General features: G+C 48.3%; 1 protein-coding gene across 1 annotated transcript in view; it reads right to left on the bottom strand.

Annotated features, from left to right (window-relative positions):
- Positions 1-26,317, bottom strand: part of CDC73 (cell division cycle 73) — a 1,222,960-nt gene that overhangs the window by 100,555 nt on the left and 1,096,088 nt on the right. The window contains exon 16 of the mRNA XM_069641358.1: positions 7,022-7,163. Coding sequence (XP_069497459.1) covers positions 7,022-7,163 — 142 coding nt within the window. The remainder of the gene's footprint in view (positions 1-7,021; positions 7,164-26,317) is intronic.

The following is a 26,317-nucleotide window of genomic DNA, read 5'->3' as shown; positions in this document are numbered from 1 at the left end:
GATGGCCACCAGGAACGCCGTCTTCCACGACAGGAATTTCAGAGGTGCCAAATACAGAGGCTCGAACGGCAGACCCATGAGCCTATTCAGCACCACACTGAGCTCCCACGCTGGGGCTAGAGCCTTCACAGGCAGGAACAAGCGGAAAAGTCCTTTCATGAATCCTTAACCAGGCGCTGCAACCACAGAGACAATCGCCCCAGAGTTCTGGTGTGGCAGGAGATAGTTGCCAGATGGATCTTGATAGAGGTGTGCGCCAGCCCCACCTTGGCCAGTGACAGCAAGTACGGCAGCACTTGAGGGGGCGTAATCCGGAAGGGGGTTTATCTTCTGTGCACAGCACCAGACGGTGAACCTCTTCCATTTATGTCCATAGCACTTAAGAGTCGAAGAAGCCCTGGCAAGTAACGGATTGCAGTCTGCCGGGATCTCGTATCCTCCAAACTCAAGCGCTGCAGGAGCCAGGCCTGCAGGTTCAGCGACGACGGATCGTGGTGCAGAATCGCACCTCCATATGAGGCAAGAAGATCTGCGTTTGCCAGAAGCTTGACTGGAGGGAACGCTGACAAGTCCATAAGGTCCGGGTACCCTATCTGCCTGGGCCACGCTGGTGCGACGAGGATCATCCTGCAACGGGACCGTCTGAGTTGACTTATGAGTCGTAGAAGCAATGGCAACGGTGGGAAAGCATAGAGAAACAGGCTGTCCCAGGGGAATGAGAATGCATCCACCATGCTCCCCGGCTGAAGAAACCTGCTGGCGAACCTCCGGCACTTGGTGTTCGTCGCCGTCGCAAACAGATTGATCTGGGGATTGCCCCAACTTCGAAACAGTAGCTCCACCCGATCCTGCCGAAGTTCCCACTCGTGGCAAGAGCGCAGCTCCCTGCTGAGTGAGTCGGCGACAGTGTTTCACTCCTACCAGATGAAAGGGTACCAGAAACATCCATTGGGCGATGGCCCAGTGCCATAGGTCCTGCGTTTCCTTGGAGAGATCTGGGGGATCTGGTGCCCACTGCTTCCGAATGTAGAACATTGTTGCAGTGTTGTCGGTGAAGATCCGCACCACCTTGCCCTTGAGGGACGGAAGGAATGACTTGAGGGCCCAAAACACGGCCTGGACCTCCAGGACGTTGATGTGCAACGACTTGTCCGCGTGGAGAATTCCAGTGTGTGCGCCCCATCCCTCAAGGGAGGTGTCCATTGTCACCATCTCCTGATGCGCCGGGGTCTGGAAGTCTGTGCACCTTTGGGGGGGGGGGAGGAAAGAGGGCCATCGCCTCGCTCCACCTAGGCTTTCTCTGTCGGAACTGACCGGGCCTTCTCCAGAAGCTTACCCGGGTTGTCCGACTTCCTTTTCATCAAGCCGGAGCAGTGGCTCATGGTTGACGGCTTCAGCGATCCTGCGCCCGGCTTGGCAGCCGAGGGGCCCGTACCAACGGCGCTCCGGGTGCCCGCGGACTCGCAGTGTTTTGCCTTAGGTTGGGCCCCCGTCACCAGAGCGCTCTCACAGGCCTTAGAAGACCGCTCAGATTTCCTCTTGGGAGAAGTACGTTGCCAGGGCTCTTCGACTCCAGCCCGTCAGCGAGTCGCTTGTGACGGTCCTTCATGGTCCAGAGGACATGTCCTTGCAGAATGCACAGGCTTCCTCAATGTGCAATTTATCTGTGTGCAGGCAGTAGAGGCACCGGGAGTGCCCATCCTCCTTGAAGACGTTCTGTAGTCCACATCTTGGGCAGATCCTAAACAGAGGAGTCTAGTCTCCTTGGTCTTCGGCCAGGACCACGATGGGTAGGCCTACAAGATCTTCTAGAATCCTCCAAGAAGTGAACTTTGACGAAAATTCACCCTTGAGGGGCTTAAAGATTTACGAAACGGGTCCACGTTAATCGGAAGATGAATCGGTGGAGCTTGAGGCTCAATTTGACCGAAAAAATAAGAGTAAACTCTTTTGAAAAACACAATACGCAGTAAAAGCTCGAGAGCCAAGCACGAGGACTCCCAATACTTGAACGTGCGGTAAAAATCTGAAGATGGGTGCCTGAGGAGGGGCTTAGGCAGAGGGCAGTCATTGGCTGGGGGCACTATGACCCAGAGACCAGTGATTGGTTGTTAGGAGAAAGACAGTTCAGAAACAAAACAAACTCATTTTTTCTTTTACCGAGGATTCCCAGCCTGACGACAGGGAATATTCACGAGCATGTGAATCCATGCCAGACCCCATGCTGGAGAATGATAGTTATCCTTCCATCACTGGAATCTACAAACTGATGGGAGGATCAACGGGATTCAGTTCAGTAATCAGATCTCTGTTGGTGGAATAGAGCTTATATCGATTTAATTATTAATTTCATTTGCTATTCAGAATCGTGGGTTCCCATTAACTCATTAAGAAGGACAAATCCCAAGTGTCTCTATAGTGGTGCCAGTTCTTATATACAGTTTCATGTTCCACAAGTATATATGAACACCATACTGGAGTGCATGAAGCTCCGCTTCCAATAATTGTAGTTAATTTATTTCATATATTTGTATACTGGCATTTATGCCATTAGTAAATCTTGACAATTTGGCAGAAGAGGGAAGGATCATTCATGGAAGAAAGCAGACTTTATGAGGCAAAGGTGTTCTGATTAAAATCCAAGTAATTGAGTCACCACCTTACTGACTCAACCACATCTCGTAAGAAATTTGTACCTGCTGGCTTTTTAAGAAAGCATTTTCCAAAATGCTGGCATAACTAGATCAGGGCCTGGCATGTGTCTGAAAGGGTCTCAGCCCTACCAGGCCGTCCATAGGGGCCATTCTTCACATAACCTGGACATGTATCGAATAATATTCACATATAAATGTTGCTTGGACCTTAGAATCGCATGCTTCAGAAGACTTTCAATTAATTAACCATGCAGGACATGGGGCATAGTCCGATCACAATGGACTCAACAGAGGACATGAAAGAGCCTCTTGTTCTAAAGTGGTGTGGGGTCTATTGTCTTGTTTCCGTTATTTAGATACTGCCTTTTAGCCTGTTTGTATGTTTGCACAAGGTTGGCAGATAACGAAACAGTTGTAAAGCCAGACTTACACATGCTTGCAAAACATGTTCAAGTGAGCCAGTTCACGATTTGAAACCAGATCTCCTGAGACCAGTCTCATCAAATGCAGAGCTTATTGATCAATAGATAACATTCCCTAGCACGTATGTACTTCTGAAAAGGCAATAGAGATGTGGCAGAGCCAGTTGCATGCTTGCCAAACAAGCCACAGAATGTGCCAAAGTTTTACCATTTGCCTCTATAGATACCACTCAGGGAATGCCTGAAACAGTGTGCATCAGTGAATACCACCCAGATGAACACTGTTAGGGAAAATGTTCATTTCTGTGCCAATTCCCTTTAACCTCAGAGACTGCCAACTCTTTTGCTGTACTCTGGGCTTTTTAAATTGGACTCCCGATTGAGTGGGACCTTTATCTCACTTACTCATGCGTTTTCCTGAGTATGATTTTCTATGTTCCTTACTGTTTTAAGGAGTCTGGTAAACTCCATAGGCATCTGCGTTTGCATTGTGCCACACAGCACCTTTCTTTTTGTGCAGTGCCACTGAGAAGTCCATTGGACTTCTCTCCAATGTTGAACTACATTTTCTTGGGACAATTACTGTTCCCAAGAATAGTAAGATGTCCCCTGTTGTACCTACCTTTACTTTATGGTTCCAGCACATACCACCCTATGTGGAGTGCTGGGGGGGATTACCTAGTAATTCCTTTAACCCCTTCTTCATGTAACATTTTATTACAGTAACTCACTTGAATGGCTGGTGGTAGTGGTTTCTTTTTTTACTACCTGGTGACATGTATCTGCAGGTTGATACCTCGGCTGCAGTGCTGCATATCAGGGTGACCATTTTCCCAAAATGGCCCCAGTCTTCTTTTTTTCACCATTTCTTGTTAATTAGTTTCAGGCTTTTACTCTGTATCAGGTTTGAGTCCTTTGTATAGTTTGCCTTTGGCGGGGTCCAGTGTGTCTGAAAGGCAGGAAGTGAGGGTGGGCCCCGAAACATCCCTGTCCTTTGTCTTTAGGTGTGCCTGAGTAAAACCAGTTACTATTGGCCGGCTGCTGTCCTGAAAGGACAACCACCCTACTGTGTGATTGACAGCATAGGGCTGTGAATGAATAGGAACTTGCATAAAAAGCTAGGGTTTTTGGACTACACGCAGAGTCGACCACTGGAGGACAGAATCCGAAGCAGAGGACGAGAATAGATGCCAGCAGCACATTCCTGGACCGCAAAGTGCCTGGTGAAGCCCTGCAGCAGTGCTGACCCAGTTTTCGAATCGGCAGGGAAGAAAGGACGACATACTCCCTTAAGCTGGTGGGACCAACTAGCCTCGAGACAAACTATTTTGGCGCAACCCCTGACTTGCTGCGACTTTCCAAGGCCGCATAGGCCCAATACCCGGAGCCCCACTTGTGTGTGCATTGTCGTCTGAATCCAGCCAGATCTTCGTAGGCATCCACAGGACCCTAAAGAAGCATGAAATCTACCTCCAGAGTCCCCTCACCAGAGTCCAGGGCAGAGGGATCAAGGAAATCACAACCAGAGCTTTTCGTTCTTCATTGGCGCTGATAAAAAAGGCACCAAAACCACAGTCTCTCTGAATCGACAGAAAACCATTGCTGCTGAGTCCCTCTGTCTCTCGAGTGCTGCTGCAGGAGCCTGCCAGACGTCCTCCCTTTCATCACCACGCCAAAGGATCAGGAACAAGGGTCTATTGCATTGTGAAGGCAACCAGCTCGAACACTTCATTTTTAAAAGGTACTGTGGGGTTTGGGATATTTCATCCTTTTGCCATTTGGGGTGTTTCAACAAGTTGACCTCAACTTACCTGCATTGGGTTTACAGCTTCTGCTTGCTAATTGGGATTCCTCTCAAGTTGCTGTGATTTCTATTTTGAACACAGACTATGTAAGACAACTGTTCTAAGAAGAGCATCAGACCTTTGACTTTCTCCATTGACTTTGCCTGTCCTGGCTCCCTAAAGGCCTCCTTCTGAACCCATTGGCTTTGGCAGTGCTTGTTCCCTTATAGGTCTTAAATGTTGAACACTTTAATGCTTGGATAATGGTCTGCCTGCATCCATTTGGGAGAATCTAACTGTTCTTCTAACCTATCAGTCTGTTCTGATCGAACACTAACCTTTCCTTCCTGAGAAACTCAATATTGCAAAGGTGATACTATATAAATGGTATACTGACCTCAAATGACGTCACTTCCGGGTGCTGGAACATGTGTAACGTATGAATAAATTACTCACCTGCTTTATTGTTCACTTTATGAATTAAATCCTAACTGGGAATTACTGTTATAGCTAATTATGGTAATGGGACAAATTCTGGCCCTCACAATTGCGACGATGAAATGCCTGACTTTATTCATTTTTTTTTTTTAAAACACCCCCTTTACACTACATATATATATGTGGGGGGGTATGGGCTATTATAGTAATATGTTTACTTGGATACCTGTATTTACTGGTTTCATTACACAGCGCTACAGCTCACATTACACCCAAGATAAGCCTGGCTGCTCAGTCACACTACCAACTTGTGTAGTACAGGCCTATATTAAAAAGTGTGTAATACCAAGGAGATAAGTCTTGTGTAGTCCCACAGCAGTTGGACTGCACCAATTCTTACCCAACAAACACTTCTGTGCACAAATAGTCCTTGGGTTTTATAAATATTTGATCTATTCTATACAGTGACTGCAGGAAACAGCAGAAAGTTGAAAATGCATAAAACAGAAATATTGGTTGCAACCATACATCAAACTTTACCCAAATACAGTATGCAGTGATTTTAACATGGATATTTAATTTAACTTATTTTTGTTTATTGCACATATAAAGTGTGGTCTTAAAGTAAAAGATTGGAGTTGGATAAGTGTGGCTAATTCTGTTTATATGTAGCTAACATTTCTTTTTTAGCTGTAACGGCCAACAAAATCAAAGACCTCAAGAGAATGCAGTTGGTTGCAAGGTAGCAAGTCATGGAGAGTCACAATCAGGAAATATAATTAGAGGCGGAGTAATGAAGCACCTGATTTTGGGAGGAGGGAGGAGTCATGGTGACATAAGGCGATTGTCACAAATCTATTAGGTGACACTGGGGTATTATTGCAAGATCTGAGTACAAGAAAGTGTAATTGGCAAAAGGAAACCTGGAGAACCTGAGAGCATAACCACATTTGGGAGGTAAAGGGGGAATGGGATCACAAATGTGTAATTCAGTGTAGGTCCTAATGGGTAATTGGAGGAAAAGACATGATGGGGAAGGATGCATTAAAGTGCCTCTGTGTGAAGTGGGTCACTTGAGTTTGACAGGGGGCTAGAGGGTGCACAGGTGCTGTGGCTAATGATTTGCACAATTTGACATCAGGGATTCATCTGACAGCTGCTTGAGAAGTTGGCACTAAACGATGAGGGGAATCCAATAAAAATCCCAGACTACAATTAAGCACTTTATTCAATTATTCTAGGACTTGATTTTAGAATAGTAAAGAACACCAGTCCTGGAATATATGGGGAAGGCTTTTTAGGAGTCCAGAAAATAAAAATCGGACCCCTGACCACCATTTCTAGGTGACATTCTCACAAATAACCAATTTGGGGATACAGGAGGTAGGACTAAAATCCTGCTGTAGAATTACAAGGACTCGATGTAAGTATCAGCAGTGGGAACAACCTACATTATTCTGAAGATCTAGACATGGAATGAATCTGGTGGCCAACTAAGGACTTTTAAACGGGCACAGCTTTTACCTTCACCAAACTGTTTTTGGGGAGTTTGATTTGGATTGCCAAAGATATATAAGCCAACAAAAACGCAGGTTACAACGCACATTTAGCCATAACCTCAACCAGCAAGTCGCTATTGTGGACTCCCTGGTGAGTAAATATATTAATAAAAACCAAATGAATATGGAAAAATAACACTTCTGAAAACAATTATTTTAGTTACCTGTCCAGAGTTTCCCAGAATCTTAAGAAGATTGGTCTGTCCAAATGGCGTTTGTGATAACTTATCTCCAATACCATGACATCCCATTTCTGGACATTGGGGTCAAGGCGTACTTCATCATACTTTAGGTGAAACGCTTTAACTGAAGAAAAGAGCAGCACATTGCAATCATATGATTGTGCAACATTATTAGCAAACCATCTATAAAGTATGTCTATTTAGGTATGCTAAACTTCAATTCATATAGAATTTAGAAAAAACTCCTTTTTAGTAGTGCATCTTTCAACTTAACCTATGGGTACACATTGGTTTCTCTTAATATCCTACACAATTATTTTTAACTGAAGATCTTTCAGAGAAAGGAGGTACTAGCTACCAGTAAGCTTCTTGGCATTTGAAATAATTTACATACAGGTCTTCATTTTGCAAGTCACATTCATTGCACTTAGAGAATTGCAACCAATGGCAAAGCTTGAATGCACACTAAATACTGGTAGGTAGAGAGATGCCCAGAGAACATTTTGCAATCTGTACACAAAATCGTAGCATTACATAAAATCAACCTCAACAAACAGTTAAAGTTACTCCACATAGTGACTACTCCTAGCCCAAAGATTCCGTCCCAACATATTTATGGCAAGTGCCATACCAAGAATCCTAACACCTCCGCCCCCTAAAAACGCTGGGGAAAAATATATAAAAAGTGTGGTTTCAATAAATTACTTACCTCCTGGTAATGTACTTCCTGATGTTCCCCCCCACGGATACCTCATCTATGATACAACGTAGCTGATCGTCAAACATTTAGCCACCATCCGGCGTAGCACAAAGTCTTTCATCAGCTAGATGCCTCTTCGAACCCACACGCCAGAAATTATGTTGGGCCACGTTAGGTAATATTTCACTATAGACAACTTTTCCGTCCATATTCTATTGAATCCCAAGCTTTTTGCTCTTGAACCGGTCCTGAATTTGTAAAGGGAACTGAAGCCTTCAGCTTCACTCCCCTGGCCTTTTGCTCATTTTATTATGGGGAAACTGATCAGTCTTTCAGATTATCAGTACTGGGAAACTGTTTCCCTTTTTGGTAACTGTCAGTGGGCACGGCATCTTACAATACAGCAGGGATCCATTTGTATCCCCCTAGTCTTTTACACTTGGGATTTTTGGTTACTTCTGTGTGTGCCTAAAGACAAGCTGGTGGCAGCAGATACATTTTTTGCATTACTTTTAGTGTGCACATTCACGTTTACCACATATGGCTACTAAACGTGGCTAGTGCCCTAAAATGGGCGCGTCACAAAATATTAAGGTCAGGAAATCACTTATATGGTCATGAATTTGTCCCGGAATGCTGCTGCTTTTGCAGGTTACTATGGCCTGGTGTGTGTGGACCCAGGATATGCATGGGACCTCCTGGTCCCGTTTCACATCTGGAGCTCCTGAAAATCTAGGTGTGGGCCATAAGTGAAACCCGCAGTGGTCACAGATTGTACCACTGCTGGATGGTTGAATGGTGCAGATCCTTACCACTGGTGGGCTTGGACTTGCTTCCAGCCAGGATTTAGGATAAGAGGACTCCTGCAGCCATTTCTTCAGATCTGTGTTGGAGCCAAGTACCCTGTGTAGAAGAGCAGCTGACTGAAAACATTTGGACTTTAGAAAAGGCTTGGCATCCCCTTCCTACGTTTGGCTCGGTGAAGCCCTGCTGGACTACCTGATCTGAAAGGCCCTGCGTGCTGCTTCAACCCTTTATACTGGTGGGATCAACCAATCTTGAGGAATTCACGACAATCCAGCTGTCCTGAGCCTTTGGAAGTGTCCCTGGACCACCCGGTGGACTGACGAGCTTCCCTGTGGGAAACCTCTGTAGAATCGTCACTGTTCCACGTTACTCACCAGAACTTCGGTAGACGCCGGTTCGTGCCACAAGTCGTCTTCCAGCCAAATTTCAGCTTCTATGGAGCTTGCTCTGGAAGGTCATTGATCGCAACTGAAGAGATGCCTGCCATCGTCACTGTTCAGTGACCTTCAGTGGAAGTCGCTTCCCTGTGACCTGTCTAGAAGAGTCCTGCATCGGTGAACCCGGCTTGCCTTCTTCAACACTGTTAGGGAGAATTCTCTCTTTAGGCTGAATTTCCTAACCTAGTGAGTCCCCCCAGCAGCTTTGCTGGATTTCTGGAGTTTGTTTTTTTCTCCTGCCAAGAGCGAGACTCTTTGTCTCCCACTCTTGGACATGATTTATGGTGTTCCTTTGACTGTTAATGTGTTTTATGGGCTATGGGGTCCTTTACTCCATAGGGTCTCATGTGTTTTAACTATGTGTGTTACACAGCACCCTCAGTGCAGTAACACAGGGGTGTCATAGTGACCCCCCCACCATAGACTCCATACCCTGGGACTGACCACTGTCTCCCAGGGCATGTAAAGTCACCATTGGCTTTACTAGTCCCAAATAATTAACAGAAACTAGTACAAACCATCATATTGTGGACATACTGGTCGGGGCAATTCGATTGCCCCGAGGTCTGTTAGTCGAGGGTATTTTTTGCCAGGACTCGATTCTAAAATGGCGTTGTGTTCTCTTCTGTGACTCCAACCCAAGTCGAGCCCTTTGTTCCACTTTTTGGCGGGCTTCTCCACAGAAGCCTCCAAAAGTGGTGCCACTCTGTCTGGGTACCACAGGGGGTGTGGGAGGGGAATTAGGCACCCTGGACTGAGTTAACTTGGTAACTCAAGTCACACTCTTGTGTGATTGGCTCAAGTGGTGAGCCGACCGGTTCACCGCTTAGCATGTTTGATTGACAGCTAGGCTGAGTAAATGGGGGTATGCTGCATAAAAGCAGGGCTTTGGGGACTGGAACTTCAGAAGTCACCACAGGACCTGAGAATCCGACGAGGGAGAAGCTGAGCCGACCTACCACAACGACACCACCGGTGGAGCCCTGCGGAACCGACTCACCACTTCCCGACGACAGAGAAGATCTCCCGGCTGGAGAGGCTTCTTCCCCTGACTGGTGGGCACAACCAGTTTACCTTCTCTTCGCAACCCAGACCGGTCTGTGGTCGAATTGCCCGTGCCAAGCACCCCGGCAGCCGGAAAGCCACTTACCCCTGGACCGCGAACCAACGGACCGCCGCTCCTTGTACCTGAGAAACTCTGCGGCTGGTTTCTTCCCTGGCAGTGCAACGGACTCCTGTCTTCCTCCCCGACGAGATCCTCTCTTCCCCCGGACGAAGCACCGACTTGCATCCGCTGCCGGTAACAACTGCCCCCGCTGGAGTATTCTCAACACTTTAAGGTACTGTGTCCGCCAGGCCTCGCTTTCTAAAGATTGCTACAAGGTAATAATAACCCCTTAACTTTCTGGATTGGCTGGCCGCCTTGGCCCTCTAACTGGTCCCTTTCTTTGGTCCAACTCCTTTTTGAACCGTTACAAGACTTTTGTGCACTGCAACCGTGTGACCTAGGACATATTTCGTTTTGACCCTCTTAAAGCGGGTCCGGCCTACTGACTCTGAATTCACGGTGTTACTTCGCCTTCCTCTCTTGTTGTGTTCGTGAAAAAGTGTTGGGATCTGTTCCACTTGATTCTCTGCTTTTCTCTCCCTTTTTAAAAAAAATTATTAGAGTGCCATCTACGTTAAGCGCTCACCGCTGTCTGAAAATAAGTGGGGCTTTACTTAAGACTTGTCTAATATTCTTTTAAGGGAGTGTATATCTTTTAGTGACCGTGTTTTTGAATTGCTTACTATTAGTGCCTGTGTGTTTTTCTAGATGTGGTTTTCAAATAAATAATTATATCTCTTTTACACCAAGCTCTGGTCAGTGTTTACTTGTTCTACTGTGTTCTTTTGACCTATTGTGAATACTCTGTATACTGCCCAACTCTTCTTGAGGGAAGTCTGACTGCTCAGCCGCAGCTACCAAGTGAATCTGTGTGGTACAGACTGCTACCAAGTGGGTTTACTGCCAAACACCTGTAGTCCTAAATCTTTTGCAGTGGTCCCAGAGGGAACTGCACAGGTTTCTGCCTAACAACCAATGGTTGCATCCTGCACCAGCAGCAGACCGCAGATATCCTCAGAACCGCAACCTGTAGACATCCTGCACCGGAACAAACAGTGGCAAAACCTACCTCAAGCAACCCATAGTCTACCCATCTAGTCATCTGTGAAAATCTGAGTCGGGGAGTGGGGTAGGTTGGTGGGGGGTGTGAGTAATTGTAACGCATTCACCTCCCACTATTCTCTCTAGAATAAACCTTGGTTATTCCATTCCATCGCTCTTTGATCATCAGATCTAAAAGCTTGTATCTAAAAGATAGGAATAATGTTACTGACCTGTTACGTTGCTGAATATTGTCAGGAACATTTCACCACTACAAGAACTCTTCCTACATCAGTGCCCTCGCCAAAGAAGCTTTGTGAACTGTGGGCACAAGGCCACATACACCAGAGGGACTGGACTTCTAATGTTTGGGTATATTTCTTGTGATTTGGTTTCACACTACAGCACTACTACTTCCCTTCATTTTGTTGTCCAAATTATTGATTGCATTTCTAAGAACCTAAAAGGTGACTGTATATGTTTGATAAGTGAGTATTGTGATATCAATACCTGCTTATTTCACAAATATACTATTTTTGTACTTACCTGTCTAAATTGAATTATTGCGTGCTCCACTGAGTACTCATTGTGGATCCCTGACTCCACCCACACTGTCCTGAGAATAGCACTGGCCACTCCCCACACTTACCTTGAGTGGGTTTGGCTAACCTCTCAGAATTCCTCTGTTCACTACAACTAAGGTGGTCTCCTAAAATCTGTCCACCATGTCAGATTCTAGAAATACATCTTAAGATGTTGGTGCTCAGCGGTGAGGATAAGGTCTTAGGTATCCCAGTGTTGTTCACTGGTGTAGTATAATCCAATTTACACAGAACACAGATTTGAAAGCTAGTAGTTGGTGTAACAGTTGCCTTTTTCTTTTAAGCATGTGTTAGGAAGAATTCTCATAGGTGTGCTAATTCCTCTCTACCTTAGAGACCCCCAGCTCTTTTGCTGACCTTTGGGACTTTGTGTTTTTATTTTCTGTGTTTATTTCTTTGGTTATGGAGTTTAACAACTCCATTGCATCATCTTTTTTTATTTGTGTCACACAGCACCCTCAGTGCCGTGACACAGGGATGTCTTTTTAGACTTCCCAAAGGTTTAAAAAATGTCTCTGGGATAAACTACTGTTTCCCAGAGCATGCAAAGTGAAATTGACTTTACTAGTCTTTCCAAATTCGTATACCCAGCACACACCATCTTACAATCTAGTGCTGGAGGGGTTACATAGTATCCCCCGTGTCTAAATACTCATGCAGCAGTCACATGCTACCCTTTCCTATTGAAAAGGCTGGTGGCAGTGGTTTTACAACGAACTACCATGATTTTTCCCGACCGCGAACACCGGTAGCTAAAAATCACAGAAGCCATGTTTTTCAAGATGGCGCCTTAAACCCCTTTGTTTAAATAGGTACTGGTCTTTTTTTGCCGTGTCATTTTGGAAAGGTCCTTCTAGAGTTGGTCTCTGTGTGCCAAACCAGATTTGGGCCCTTTGTTCGTGTGCCTTTGGCGGGCTTCAGGACTGAATACCGCCTCTGGCGTCTGAGTGTCTGGGGTGGGCAGGAAGTGAGGGAGCTACCTGAAACTCCCTGTGCTTAGTCTCCTAGGAGACCCAAATGCACTCTGGCGTGATTGGCTGGCTGAGTGACAGCTAGGCTGGACTGAAAGGGAGAGAACTGTTTAAAAGGCGAGTCTCTTGGACTGGAAAGCAGAGTCGACCACTGGAACGAAAGAACTGAAGAAGAGCTGGAAGAGGACAGCTGCTGCAATTCCTCGACCGTTGGTTTGCCCGGTGAAGCCCTGCTGCAAGTCCAAATTGCCAAGTTCACCTCGACAGAGAAACCCCTTCAAGGAGGACTTCTTCCTTTGCGTTGGTGGGACCAATCAACTCATAAGCCACCTGGATACCATTCTCAAAGCTGGTTAGGATTAACCAGGGAGAGGGATCCCAGCTTGTGTGCTTCAATCTACAGCTACTGGAATTGAAGTGACTCCATTTTGTTTGCATTTTTCGATGATCCCGTGCAGTGCAGGAGTCACCCGAGGTCCTCCCTCTTGTCACCACGACTGAGGCTCAGGAACAGCGACATCTGCAGGAACTGCCAGGAACCAACGACTTCAGCTGCATTTGTTTCTTCATACTAAGGTACTGTGCCAACCCGATTGAGAGAACGCCACTCTCGCAGTGAAAGTTTGTGAAACTTTCCCAACTTACAGGCCTAATCAGCCTGTGACCCGACATATGATTATTCTTCGCCTAAACTACTTCTGAGAATGTTTGCAAAGACTTTACCGTTTGATATCAGAACTGCTCTTTCCTATCCAGAACACTAGCCCATTGACTTTGGCCTAGGCCTATTGACTTGAATTGAACTCTTCTGGTGAACTGAAACTATTTGCATTGCCTAAGAAACTATGTGTGATCTATTCTACTTAACTTGTGCCTTTTACTACCATTGAAAATAACTGAAGTGCCATTTTGCTCCTATTTCAGGGGAGCCTAACTTGTTCAGAAATGTATTGGTTCAGTAGTGAAGTGTGTTTGTGTATAATTTTAAGTTGCCTCACTCTTGTGAATGTTTTCTAAATGATTGTGTAATAAATTAATAAGTGTTTTACCAAGAAACCTTGAGTATCAGTGTCTACTTGAACCACTGAAAGACCTCTGTGTAACCTCTTGTACTGCTCACATTCACTTGAGATAAGCCTGGCTGCTCAGCTCCCTACCAAAAACTGTGTGGTACAGACTTATACCAAAGGTTGGTTTGGCTTACACCTGTGGTCCTAATTGTGTGTGGGGGTCCCAGAGGGTACTGCATGAAATTCTGCCCAACAGCATGGAAACATTTACTAGGTTTACTCTTGCTGCACTTAAAGTAGAAAACATTAAAAAGTCGTGTTGGCAGAGGATTACCATCCTCTAGTAACAAAGCAGATTTGATGCAGAAGTTGTCAGATCACCAATTGTTCATTTGCCCAGTAATAGTCATGCAGTAAATAATGGAGCAGGTCCCAGCAGTATCAATGGACTTGTGACTGCCACTATTGAGAGTGCACAGGAAGAGGAAGAGGGGTTGTCAACTTCAGAAGCTGAGGCCTTGTGAGAGTTTATGAGGGGCTCAGGCAGAGTTAGATTTTAGCATGGACTTTTACAGGCTTGAGAAACAAAAAGATAGGGATCACCAGTTGAGAGTTGGCCATATTAAAAGACTCTAAAGGCACCTCTGAAAGGTTCCGGGAGTGTTTCTGGATCCTCTTCACATCCGAGATTTCCTAAGGATCTGCTCAGTATGTATGATGAATAGAGTGATATTGTAGATTGGCACATAACTTTTGAGTATGTTTGTGGGGTGCACAAAGCACGTAAGCCGAGCAAGATTGCTTGGTTGGTCAGCAGACTACCCCATTCTGGCAGCACTGCCATTATGGCTGTGTCAAAGGCTGACAAGGGATTTTGATAAATTGAACCAGGCTCTCCTCTTCAAGTTTGGGAAAACGCCTTTCCAATACTTAGATTTTCAGAACTTACAGAAAGAATACTTTGGTGTCTTATTACAGATTCCTTGAAAAAACTGAGTGGCTGGTTAGGAGGTGATAAAGTAAACACTTTTTAAGGCATGATCAACTTGGTAATGCTGTGACATTTTTGCCTCTTGTTCGCCTGAGCGCAAGCAGCATTTGGCAGTCGATCAGAAGAAGCTATGCCTTGCTGCTGATCTTTGCGTTTCGCATAGAGTGTCCCATAAAAACAAGCCTGCTTCTAGTAAGCATGAGGGGGAGAAAGCAAAAAGAGAAAGAGGTTAGGTCTACAGATAAAACTTCCCAAAAGGGCCAAAAAAAAATGTTAATAAGGGGAATAGGTCCCATGAGAATGGAAAGTGTAGTGGGACTAACTAGCTCAAGCATGGGAGCGGACACTCTAAGCCCCCCTACCTATAGGGTTCCAGTGTAGCTTGTGGAGCAAGTGACCATGTGAAGGGGACCCCAGATGTAAGGGTAAGACCTTGGGGGTCCACTCTGAATTTTGCATTTTCTTTATTTTTTATTTGTATTTGGTTACAAAAACTTTACAAAATGTCATGTTTCCATTCACAATACTAAAACAAAAAATACAACAATCACGGTCATACTTCCCTAATCCACTTAAAATAACTAGGCAAAGCTAAACAAACAAAAATCTAGGTGCGACATTCCATTGAAGACAAATATCCCCAAAAAAAAAAAAAAAAACCTATACAATCCATATCAGCCGACAACCAAAGATATGGTTCAAGCCCATATACAGCTTCACTAAAGATATAACTTCCGCGAGTAGTAAGGTTCTCAGAGGGAGACCTTTGGAATCTTCGTGCTCATCACAAGGTCATATTTTTCAAGGACTTTTACCACTGCTGTTGTCAGAGCACTCGAATGTCCAGAAATTAATCCGTCCCAAACCAATTCTGCAATGTGATCGTCTCTGCTGACTCCAAATCTAGCGAAGAAGGAAAGTCTTGCAGGCCAAGTTCCTTCACACTCCAACAATAGATGTTTAAGAGATTGGTTAGTAGGAATTGTACACACATTGCATAAAGCATTGGAATTCTCCCCTTTGCCCCTTACTGACAGAACCTCCCCTGTATATGCTATATTCAGTCGTATCCTGAGTGAGTTCATCCTGATCCTCCAGTCCGGGAATTTCAAAAGATATTTAGCTATGACTCCTTGTTTTTTTTTCTGCTTTTAGGAAGAGATTTTAAGGAATTCGAGAACACATCTTGTCAATTGTGTTAATCCAATCTATTTCATTTAGGATCTTTTTTGCCTTGAGAGGGTTATGGATCAATGTCTCTAAATCTATTCCTGCTTTTTTTCACACCCTCCATCGACCTTTTTGCTTCTGGATGGTCTTTTATGTCAAAATATAAGATATCCTCCTGTGCAGTAATTAAGCGCAAACGGGAGATTAATTTCCAATCTGCCTGGGATTTCAGTGAATGTAGGCCCAATTCAAATCTCAGTGTGGACATGGAGAGGCTCATACGGAGACAAAATACTCTCTTCCAAACAAGCCCCTCCAACCTCTGCCAGTGTACATTCCACAGACAAGTTTTAGTCTCGAGTCGGTAGAGGATCACTTCTTAGCTGTGAATCTTGCATTTTCTCATGAAGCAGAAGAGATAATCACAGGGGTATCCTTCTCTTTAGATACCTTGCGCATTGGTGAAGGATCTGAAGTAGATTTAGTTTCCTTGGATTCTAACATTGCTGGAGTTTTTGCTCCCATACCTGTTATCCACAAAATTATTTTGTGGAGACAGTGTACTGGTAGATTGTGTAAGTGCCTCTGCTATTAGGAACACTGGGCACGATCGAACGATGGTAGATTCAACACTGGTAAAACCAGGGGCTTTTGCCAGACCTCTGGTGACCACTCCTTTGACTGATGGTCCCCCTCCCAACTTCCCAGAAATGCCTTTGAAGTGGATAGGGCATCGGTCAGTGTGAGGAGAAAAGTCCTCTACACTCTACAGGTCCTTCAAGCACTAGGGCTCAAAAACAGGTTGTCTTAGCCAAGTCTAAGAGCAGGCCTAAGCCAAAGGGAAAACATAAGGCTAAAGGAGATAAAAACAAGAATAGGGAAGGAAAATATTCTCCCTGTTCTACCTACAACTGAGGTTGAGGAAGTTGGCCAAATCCCTGAATCAGACGTGGAAGAGGGATTGTCAGAAACTCTCTATGCCTTTGGTACTCCTGCACTTCAAAGCTTGCTTGCAGAAGAAGAGTATCCCAAGGATGACATTAGTAAGGGTCAACAGAAAAAAAACATCACTTAAACACCTATGGAGAAAGTCCTGCTCCCAATTAGAGGATGACCCTCCTGTGAAGCAAAAAATACAACAGGAAAGTGGGTTTAGAAATAGTTTGTACGCCCACAGAGCCCACTAGAGGGGACCATTAGAGGATGGTGGATCCCCAGGATGTGTAGCCCTTCCTCCTGCAGCTGGTGCATGAAGTTCACCTGGCAGTGTATCCTGATATCAACTCCACAGTGGTCACCCATGCAATCCTGCTGGCCCAAGATGGGTGTCCCAGTGGAAAACCACTGCAGGGTTAACACTTCACCAGCAATCTGACAAAGGTGGAACAAAGATTCAGAATCTATTAACACCACCACCAGTAGTGGGTGCCGTTAGGCAAGATTGGATGCAGTAACCCTGTGGGAGACCACACTAGACATGTCCTCTTGGTAATAGGTAACCCACCTATTGGTATAGGTCTGTACTATACAAGTTGGTTGAGTGAATGAGCAACCAGACATATCTCAAGAGGGGTACATGTGAGCTGTAGAGATGCAACACTGAGATTCACAATTACAAGTATCCAAATAACACTTACACAAGGTTTTCTAGTAAAATAGTTATTTAACTGTCAGTTTTAAATAAGCTTTCTTTAGAAAGGGAAATATGCAATAAAAATACACTTCATAACAAATTCTACGAGCTCAGAAAAGCTAGATACCCTTTTGAGATGCCTCACACACACCTTTCACCCTGAGGTGACTTCAATTGCTAGGACAATGTTTAGCATTAATATATCACTTTTTGTACTTAATAGAATTCTGAGTTGGTGGAAAAGGAAAAGGTTGGGGAAGGAAAAAGGTTAGTTTCTCAGAGCACGCGAATACTTTTCAATCTCCCAATGAAGTCTAGTTTAGACCATTCCCAGCAATACAACTGAAACTTATGCACCACCTATGAGGGACAGTTAGATCCAAAGTCAATGGGTCAGAAGAGTCTGCAGGGAGCCAGGACAGTCAGAGTTAATTTGAACAATGTCTAGGGAGCTGAGGCACTTCTTTAGATAGCACAAAATTCTTGCACAATGTTTGTAGAGTTTGTAGTAAAAAGAATCACTGTTGGGCAACAGGCTGTAAGGCTTGTGAAGGGCAGAACTGAAATCAACTCTGCAAAACGCAACTACTGCAAGTCTCCAGTGAGAACAAGCAAGCCGCAGACTGAAGAAGTACCCCTTTGTCAAGACAGTACCTTAGGTTGGAAGAAGAGGATCCAGCTGGCTTCTGTTCTTGTAGCAGTCTTGCAGATCCTGGGTCCCTGTGCCTCAGATGGGAGGACGTCTGGAGGACTCCTGCACTGCAGTTCGAAGGTCGGCGGTGGCTACAGGCTCTTCCCAATTCAGCGGCACTTTGCGGTTTCAGCTACCGGTAAATAGCAACACTGCAGATGTTGGATACTTGATGGGCTTGCTTCTGGAGTCCAGCACTCTGGTGAGGTGGCTCAGGCTTGCGTCGTCCTGCTTCAGGAGGGTAATCCCGATCTTCATAGCGCTCTAGTCCGGCTTAAAGACAATGCATTTGAGTGTGGTTTTCCTGACCCTTGGCACTTGGTTCCAGCAGCAGGGAAGCAGTACAGCCAGCGGGGAGAGCTTTGCAGCAAAGTTAGTGTTTGGGTCAGTTGGTCCCACCAACCCAAAGGAAGTCATCCGTTCCGGGCTTTTCTAGTCGAAACGAAATTTGGAGCTTCAGCACTGCAGCAGGGCTTCACCGGCCAGTCCAATGGTCCAGGAGGGTGCAGCAAGTTTCTCTTCCAATTTTTTTCTTCTGATGTTTCGTCCAGTGTCGACTCTGCCTTCAGTCTTAGAAACCTTGCCTTTTATGCAGGTTTCTCCCATTCATGCACACCCTAGCTGTCACTGAAATAGCAGGGTGGCTGTCCTGCAAGGACAGCCAGCCAGCAAATCAGCACTGGGTGCATTCAGGTAACCAAGGAGACCAACGGCAGAGTTTCGGGCACCTCCCTCGCTTCCTGCCTTGCTAGACACACTGGAGCCAGAGGCGGGTTTCAGCACTGAAGCCTGCCAAAGGCAAAATGAACAAAAGGGTAAAACCTGGTTTGGTGCGCAGAGTAAAACCCAAGAAAGACCTTACTGAGAAGAAATGGCAGAAAAAGAAGACTGCAGCCATTTTGCCAAAACGGTCATCCATGGGTGCTGTACTGCAGTCTAGTATTTAGCCTCCGGTAAAAATGCACAATGGTAGGAAAATTAAACCACTGCCACCAGCCATTAAAAGTCGTGAGGGGAGGGTAACATTTTTTACATGAGTAAGTAGGAAAAGGGGCTATTAAGTCACCCCCACACCCCTCGCCCTCCCCCCCTAGTACTTCCACGTAAGATGGGGTGTACTGGACCTACATAGGAAAAACAGTTAAGTAAAGTCAATTTCACTTTACTACTCTTGGAACAATAGTTTATCCAAGAGAAGGTATTTAAATCATATGAGAAATCCAAAGGACTTCTCTGTGGCACTGCACTGAAGGTGCTGTGTGTCACAATACAAATGGTAGATGCCTGTTTGTATTTATTTGTAAAGCGCGCCTGGCCCTGGGGCATCTGGGCGCATATCTTAGGTTAGGTTACATGGACATGTAAAGCAAGTACAGCATAAAAGCATGAAATAGTGCAGGTATAAAAAAACAGAAGATATGTAGCGAGCACAAGGAAAATGAGGTGATATACATTCAAAATTAACATTAGGAGATATATACAGGTCATATACAATCAAATTTTACATTAACAGGTATATACAGAAGTGTGCTAATTATGATAGGAAATGACCAGGGTGAGGCCTGCGTAGCGGGTAGGATCACTACTTCGTGGAATTGTCGCAATCATATAGCCACAGTTAAGTTTTACATTTGAAGGCGTAGAAAGAACAAGTTACTTACCTGTAACTGTTGTTCTCCAGCATGGGTCTGGCATGGATTCACATGCTCATGAATATTCCGTCGTCAGGCTGGGAATCCTCGGTAAAGAAAAAACCAGTATCAGTTTCGTTTCTGATCTGTCTTTCGTAGTAGTAACCAATCACTGATCTCTGCGTCATACTGACCACAGCCAATGACTGCCCTCTACCTAAGCCCCGCCTCTGGCAGCCATCTTCAGATTTGGTAGCACGTGAAGTGGCAGTATGACCAAGTGAAGAGCCGCAGAGGAGTAGGCGGGAGGGTTCGCATGTGAATCCATGCCAGACCCATGCTGGAGAACAACAGTTACAGGTAAGTAACTTGTTCCTGCTCCAGCATGGGGTCTGGCATGGATTCACATGCTCATGAAGAATACATAGCAGTACACACATGCACAACCACGGGAGGTGGCAAAGACTCAACATTAAGCATTACATCAAACTCAACATTAAGCAAATCTTACCTCCTCACCAGGCTCACCTTAGGCGAACAGGTTGCGCAGCACTGCTTGGCCGACCCTGGACTCCTCCCTGGAATCCCGATCGACGCAGTAGAATTTCGTGAAGGTGTGCGTCGACCTCCACGTAGCCGCCCTGCAGATGTCCAGCAAGGGCACACCAGATAGGAACGCCGTGGTAGCTGCGATCGCTCTGGTGGAATGGGCTCTCGGACGGCCAGGCAGCGGTCGGTTTGCCAACCGATGACAGTACATGATACAGCCGGAGAGCCATCTGGAAATGGAAGCCTTCGAGAGAGCCTTCCCCTGATTGACAGGTCCAAATTTCACAAAGAGTTGTGACGTCTTCCGAAAACACCTCGTGCGGTCCACGTAGAACTTCAGCACTCTAGCCACATCCAGCGAGTGCAAAGTCCTTTCAGCCGGTGACGAAGGCGACGGAAAGAAAACAGGCAACACCAAGGGTTCGTTGAGGTGGAAGTCCGACGGCACCTTGGGCATGAAGGAGGGGTGCGTCCTGAGCACTACCCTCGTGTCGTGAAAAGTCAAGTACGGGGCCTTGCAGGAAAGGGCCTGGATCTCTCCCACCCGTCGTGCGGAGGTGATGGCCACAAGAAACGCTGTTTTCCACGACAAGAACTTCAACGGAGCCGAGTGCAGAGGCTCGAACGGAGGTCCCATGAGCTTGGTCAGCACCACGTTGAGCTCCCACACCGGGGCCGGAGCCTTCACCGGCGGGAACGATCTGAACAGTCCCTTCATGAACTCTTTCACCAGACGATGAGACCACAAAGACGTCCGCCCCGTGGTTCTGGTGTATCGGGAGATCGCAGCAAGATGAATCTTGATGGACGCGTGCGCCAGTCCAGCCTTGGCCAGCGTCAGTAGGTACGGTAGTACTTGGGGAGCCGTAATCCGTAGAGGGTAAATCTTCTGTGCGTGGCACCAGACAGAGAACCTCTTCCATTTGTGTCCGTAGCATTTAAGAGTTGAGGACGCCCTGGCCTTTGCAAGAACCTCTCTGCAGTCGGCCGGTATGTCGTATCCTCCAAACTCTAACGCTGCAGGAGCCAGGCCTGCAAGTTCAGCGACTTCGGTTCGTGATGGAGGATGGCGCCTCCTTCCCTGGAGAGAAGATCCGCGTCCACTGGCAGCTTGATTGACGGGGACGCTGACAAGTCCAGAAGGTCCGGGAACCATATCTGCCTCGGCCACACAGGTGCGACGAGGATCATGCTGCACCGTGACCTCTTGAGCTGGTTGATGAGCCGGATCAGCAATGGCAATGGAGGGAACGCGTATAGAAACAGGCCCTCCCAGGGGAATGAGAAAGCATCGCCCATGCTCCTCGGTTGGGGAAACCTGCTGGCCAACCTCCGGCACTTGGAGTTCGTCGCCGTCGCGAACAGATCGATCTGGGGTGTGCCCCACCGTCGGAAGAGGCGGTCCACTAGATCCTGTCGTAGTTCCCACTCGTGGCACGAGCGCAGCTCCCTGCTGAGTGAGTCGGCGATGGTGTTTTTTATCCCTGCCACATGAAACGGCACCAGAAACATCCCTTGGGCGACGGCCCAATGCCACAGATCCTGCGCCTCCCTGGACAGGGCTGGGGACCTGGTTCCGCCCTGTTTCCTGATGTAGAACATGGTGGTGGTGTTGTCGGTGAAGATCCTCACCACCTTGCCCTTGAGGGACAGAAGGAAGGACCTGAGGGCCCAAAACACTGCACGGAGCTCCAGGACGTTGATATGGAGGGACTTCTCCGTCGGGAGCCAAAGGCCTCTCGCGTGCAGATTTTCGGTGTGCGCTCACCACCCTTCCAGGGAGGCATCCGTGGTCACTGTCTCCTGGTGGCCGGGGGTCTGGAAGACCATGCCCGCCGTCAGATGCGCGCAGGTGCCCCACCACCGGATCGCTCGTCGGAAACTCTCGTCGAGTGTGATCCTCTCCTCGAAGCTGTCTGTCTGGATCCAGCGCGCGTCCAGGAACTCCTGCAACGGGCGCATCCGGAGCCTGCACAGGGGGATGAGGTAAATGCAAGAAGACATCATTCCGAGGAGGGACTTGATGGACCTCACTCTGGCCGCGTCCGCAACCAGCATCCGCTGCACCTTGCCCAAAATGGCCCTCGTCCTTTCCTCCGACGGATAGGCCAGAAGCGACGCTGTGTCGAGCTTTGCTCCCAGAAACAGTGCGTCTTGCGCGGGCACCAGGTGGGACTTTGCGTAGTTTATGGAGAATCCCAGGTCCGTGAGAAGTTGGACGGTCCTTGCCGTGTGATCCACGGCGAGCTCCTTCGTCTTCGCTCGGATGAGCCAGTCGTCCAGGTAGGGGTAGACGTGGATCCCCTCTCGGCGCAGCTGCGCCGCCACTGGTGCGAGGCACTTGGTGAACACCCTGGGTGCCGACCTCAGTCCGAAGGGAAGGGCTCTGAACTGATAGTGACGCCCTTGGACCACGAACCTGAGAAACTTTCGGTGTCCCTTTAGGATGGGAATATGGAAGTAGGCATCCTCCAAATCCAACAACGACAGGAAATCGCCCTCCTCCAGCTGACCCAGGACGTGTTGGAGGGTGACCATCCGGAACTTCTGTGCCTTGATGAATTTGTTCAGTCGTCGTAGGTCCAGGATGGGACGCCATCCTCCCGTCTTCTTCTTCACGAGGAAGTATCTTGAGTAAACTCCGGAGCCCCGAAGCCTCTTTGGGACGAGCTCGATGGCGCCCTTCTTGAGCATCGCCTTTACCTCCAAGAGAAGTTGAGGGACGTGATGTTCTTTCCTGGCCACAGGGGGGACGCGCGGGCACCTCTTTAGAAACTCGAGCGCGTGACCCTGGGCTAGGGCGTCCAGCACCCAACGGTCGGTGGAGATGGACTCCCACACGCTGACGAAGCTCGCCAGCCGGCCTCCCACCGGGGTGCTTCGGTGGGGGCCCGACCCCACGGCCGGTTCAGTCCTGCTTCGACGAGGCTTTGCCGCCTTGACCTCCTTGGCGACGACGGCGGGGTCCGCCTGACTTGCCTCGTCCCCTGTAAGCTTCCTGCGACGACGAACGGGCCGCTTGACGGTAGGTGGAAAATCCACCGCCGGAACCTTTGGAGGCACCCTGTTTGCCTCCGCCGCTCCGAAAGTGCGGCCGCCGTTGCTGGAGAACCCCAAGAGCCCGGGCCGTCTCCGTGTCTGCCTTGATGGCTTGAAGGGAATCGTTCACTGTTTTCCCCAAACAGGTTGTTTCCGTCGAACGGCATGTCCAAGACTCTGGCCTGCACGTCCTGACGGAAGTCAGTAGCCTTGAGCCATCCACGCCGCTCAAGGCACACGCCGTTGCCCAACTGGCGAAATCCAGTGTCAGCGATGTCCGTCGCAATCGTAATGGCGTGGTCCGACGCCACCTCTCCTTCCTGCAAGATCTCTAGGGCATCCGCCCTCTTGTCGTCCGGTAGGAAGTCCAGCAGGGGGGACAGTTTGTACCACAACTCCCTGTCGTAGCGGGCTACGATAGCCAAGGCGTTGGCCGCCTTAATCGTCGTCGCTGCAGATGAGATGACCCTGCGTCCCATCGTATCCAATTTCTTTCCCTCGCCGTCCGGCGGGGAGGTTGACGTAGAGGCCGCGCCCCCCCCGCTTTCTTCCTGGCCGCCGCGGAGACGACAGAGTCCGGGGTCGGCTGTGCCCAAAGGCACAAGGGGGCCGCGTCCGGGACCCGGTACTTCTTCTCGTACCGATCTCTTCTAGCTGGTGTCGTGGATGGGTTCTTGAGGAGGGCGGGGCCCTCATCCCAAATATCGTCCAGTAGAGGTACGGAGAGGAGCGTCTTCCTCTTGGCCTCGCGCCGTTGATAAAGGAAACCTTCCTTCTTCTCTTCCGGCAGAGCTGGAAAAGCTTGGATGCCCTGGCGATCATGGAGTGAAAGGATCCAATCTGGTCGGGCGGGGAAGCCCGGGTGGGAGGGGACGACGGCAGATCCTCGTCGTAAACCTCGTCGTCCGTACCCGTCGCGGCCGTGTCAGTCCCCGTATCATCCCCACGAGTCGTGGACGGGGAGGAGGGCTGAACAGGGCGCGATGGCTGAAAAGGAGGTGGAGGATGAATCCTCCTCTTAGGGGGAGGGCTCCCAGAAGGGCCTGGCTCCGGAGCCCCCGTCGGGAGCGGTTCCTCCGCTGGTGGTAACGGCAGTCTCGTCCTTATCTCCGAGCATAAGGACTGTATAGCCAAAAAAATGGCCGCCGAGTTGTCTTGCGGCACTGGTTGAGGGGATTCCCGACGGGCGGTCAGGGGCCCCGTCGGCACCCTCAACGTTATCGTCGTCTCCCACGTCGGGGTCCCTCCCGACGGGCTGGTCGTCTTCCACGCCAACGCCGTGGCTTAAGACTTCGATCAGCTCTTCCTCAGAGGTTGAGGCCGAATCCACGACGACCTCCTGCCCCCCCCTTTTTCTTCTCCGTCGGAGGTTTCACGGGGGTCCTGTCGATGGGCATAAAAGAGGACTCCTTCCGCGGTGGCAGGGAGACTCTGAGCCCCGAGGTCGCCTCCACCGGTGCAGCCTCCACAGGCTGAGCCAGGGCCGCTGCGACTGTCTCGATAGAGGCCTTGGCCGGATGGATTAAGGCTTTCACCACCTTAGGTGCGCTCACCGCCTTCTCCTTGGGGGGAGGGTCACTGCCTTGCTCTCCCTCCGATGGGGCCTTCGAGCTCGACCGGGGCCTCTCCAGGAGCTTCGCCGGGTGCTCAGCCTTCCTCTTACCCGAACCAGAGCGTTGGCTCGTGGTTGATGGTGCCGGGGAGGATGCGCCCTGCCTGGCGCCCGTAGAGCCCGACCGTTCGGCGCTCCTGGTGCCAGCGGACTTGCGGTGCTTGGCCTTGTGTTGGACCCCCTTCGCCAGGGCGTCCTCAAAGGTCTTAGAAGACCGCTCGGATTTCTTCTTCTCGCCTGACGGGCTCTTCCAGCCAGTTGGCGAGACGTTGATGGCGGTCCTTCATGGTCCGCTCCGACATATTGCCGCAAAACGCACAGTCCTTCTCCACGTGCGTCTTGTCCTCATGTAGGCAGTACAGACAAAAGGAGTGTTCGTCCTCCTTAAAGACATTCTGAAGCTGGCATCCAGGGCAGACCCTGAACAGCTTTCCGGGTGTCGAGCTTCCCTTCTCCTGGGCCATGTCCGAGATGGGCCTGAGAAACTTCTGGAGTCCTCCAAAAGCGTGGCTCGATGAAATCTTCACCCTTGAGGGGCGTAGACGAATCTGACACGGGTCCCTGTTGATCGGATGAAGAAACGGTGGAGCTTGAGGCTCTTTTGACCGAAAATCGAAGTTTTTGAGGAAAAAAAAAAGTGAAAAAATAGCACTAACGCTCGAGAGCAATAGCACGAGGATCCCAACACTTGAACGTGCGGTAAAAATCTGAAGATGGCTGCCAGAGGCGGGGCTTAGGTAGAGGGCAGTCATTGGCTGTGGTCAGTATGACGCAGAGATCAGTGATTGGTTACTACTACGAAAGACAGATCAGAAACGAAACTGATACTGGTTTTTTCTTTACCGAGGATTCCCAGCCTGACGACGGGGAATATTCATGAGCATGTGAATCCATGCCAGACCCCATGCTGGAGAAAGAAGGTTCGAACCCGAGCGTAGTGGGCAGTTAGTTCCATAATTTGGTAGCTAGCACCTGGAAGCTGCTTCCACTGCTTTCTGCAGCTTGAACCTGGCGAGGGCGAGACAGTTGGCTTGGGCAGATCTCTGCGGGTGAGTGGAAGTGCGGGTTGTAAATCGTATCGAAAGGTAGGTGGGAGCCTGGTTAGAAAGACACTTATGAGTGAGGGTCAGGGTTTTCAGTGAGATTCTCTGGGCTATTGAGAGCCAGCCCAGGTTGCGTCTGTTGTCTGATATGTGATTATTTCTCTGAATGTCACGGGCTGCCCCGATGACGTTATTCTGAGTGACCTGCAACTTTTTTAAGTTCCGTTGGCTAGTCCCCAGATA

The sequence above is a fragment of the Ambystoma mexicanum genome, chromosome 1q (genome assembly GCF_040938575.1).
Source record: "Ambystoma mexicanum isolate Mex_15411 chromosome 1q, UKY_AmexF1_1, whole genome shotgun sequence".
Taxonomy (NCBI): Eukaryota; Metazoa; Chordata; class Amphibia; order Caudata; family Ambystomatidae; genus Ambystoma; species Ambystoma mexicanum.
The sequence above is the reverse complement of the archived record's forward strand: the minus strand, read 5'-3'. Positions and strand labels throughout refer to the sequence as shown.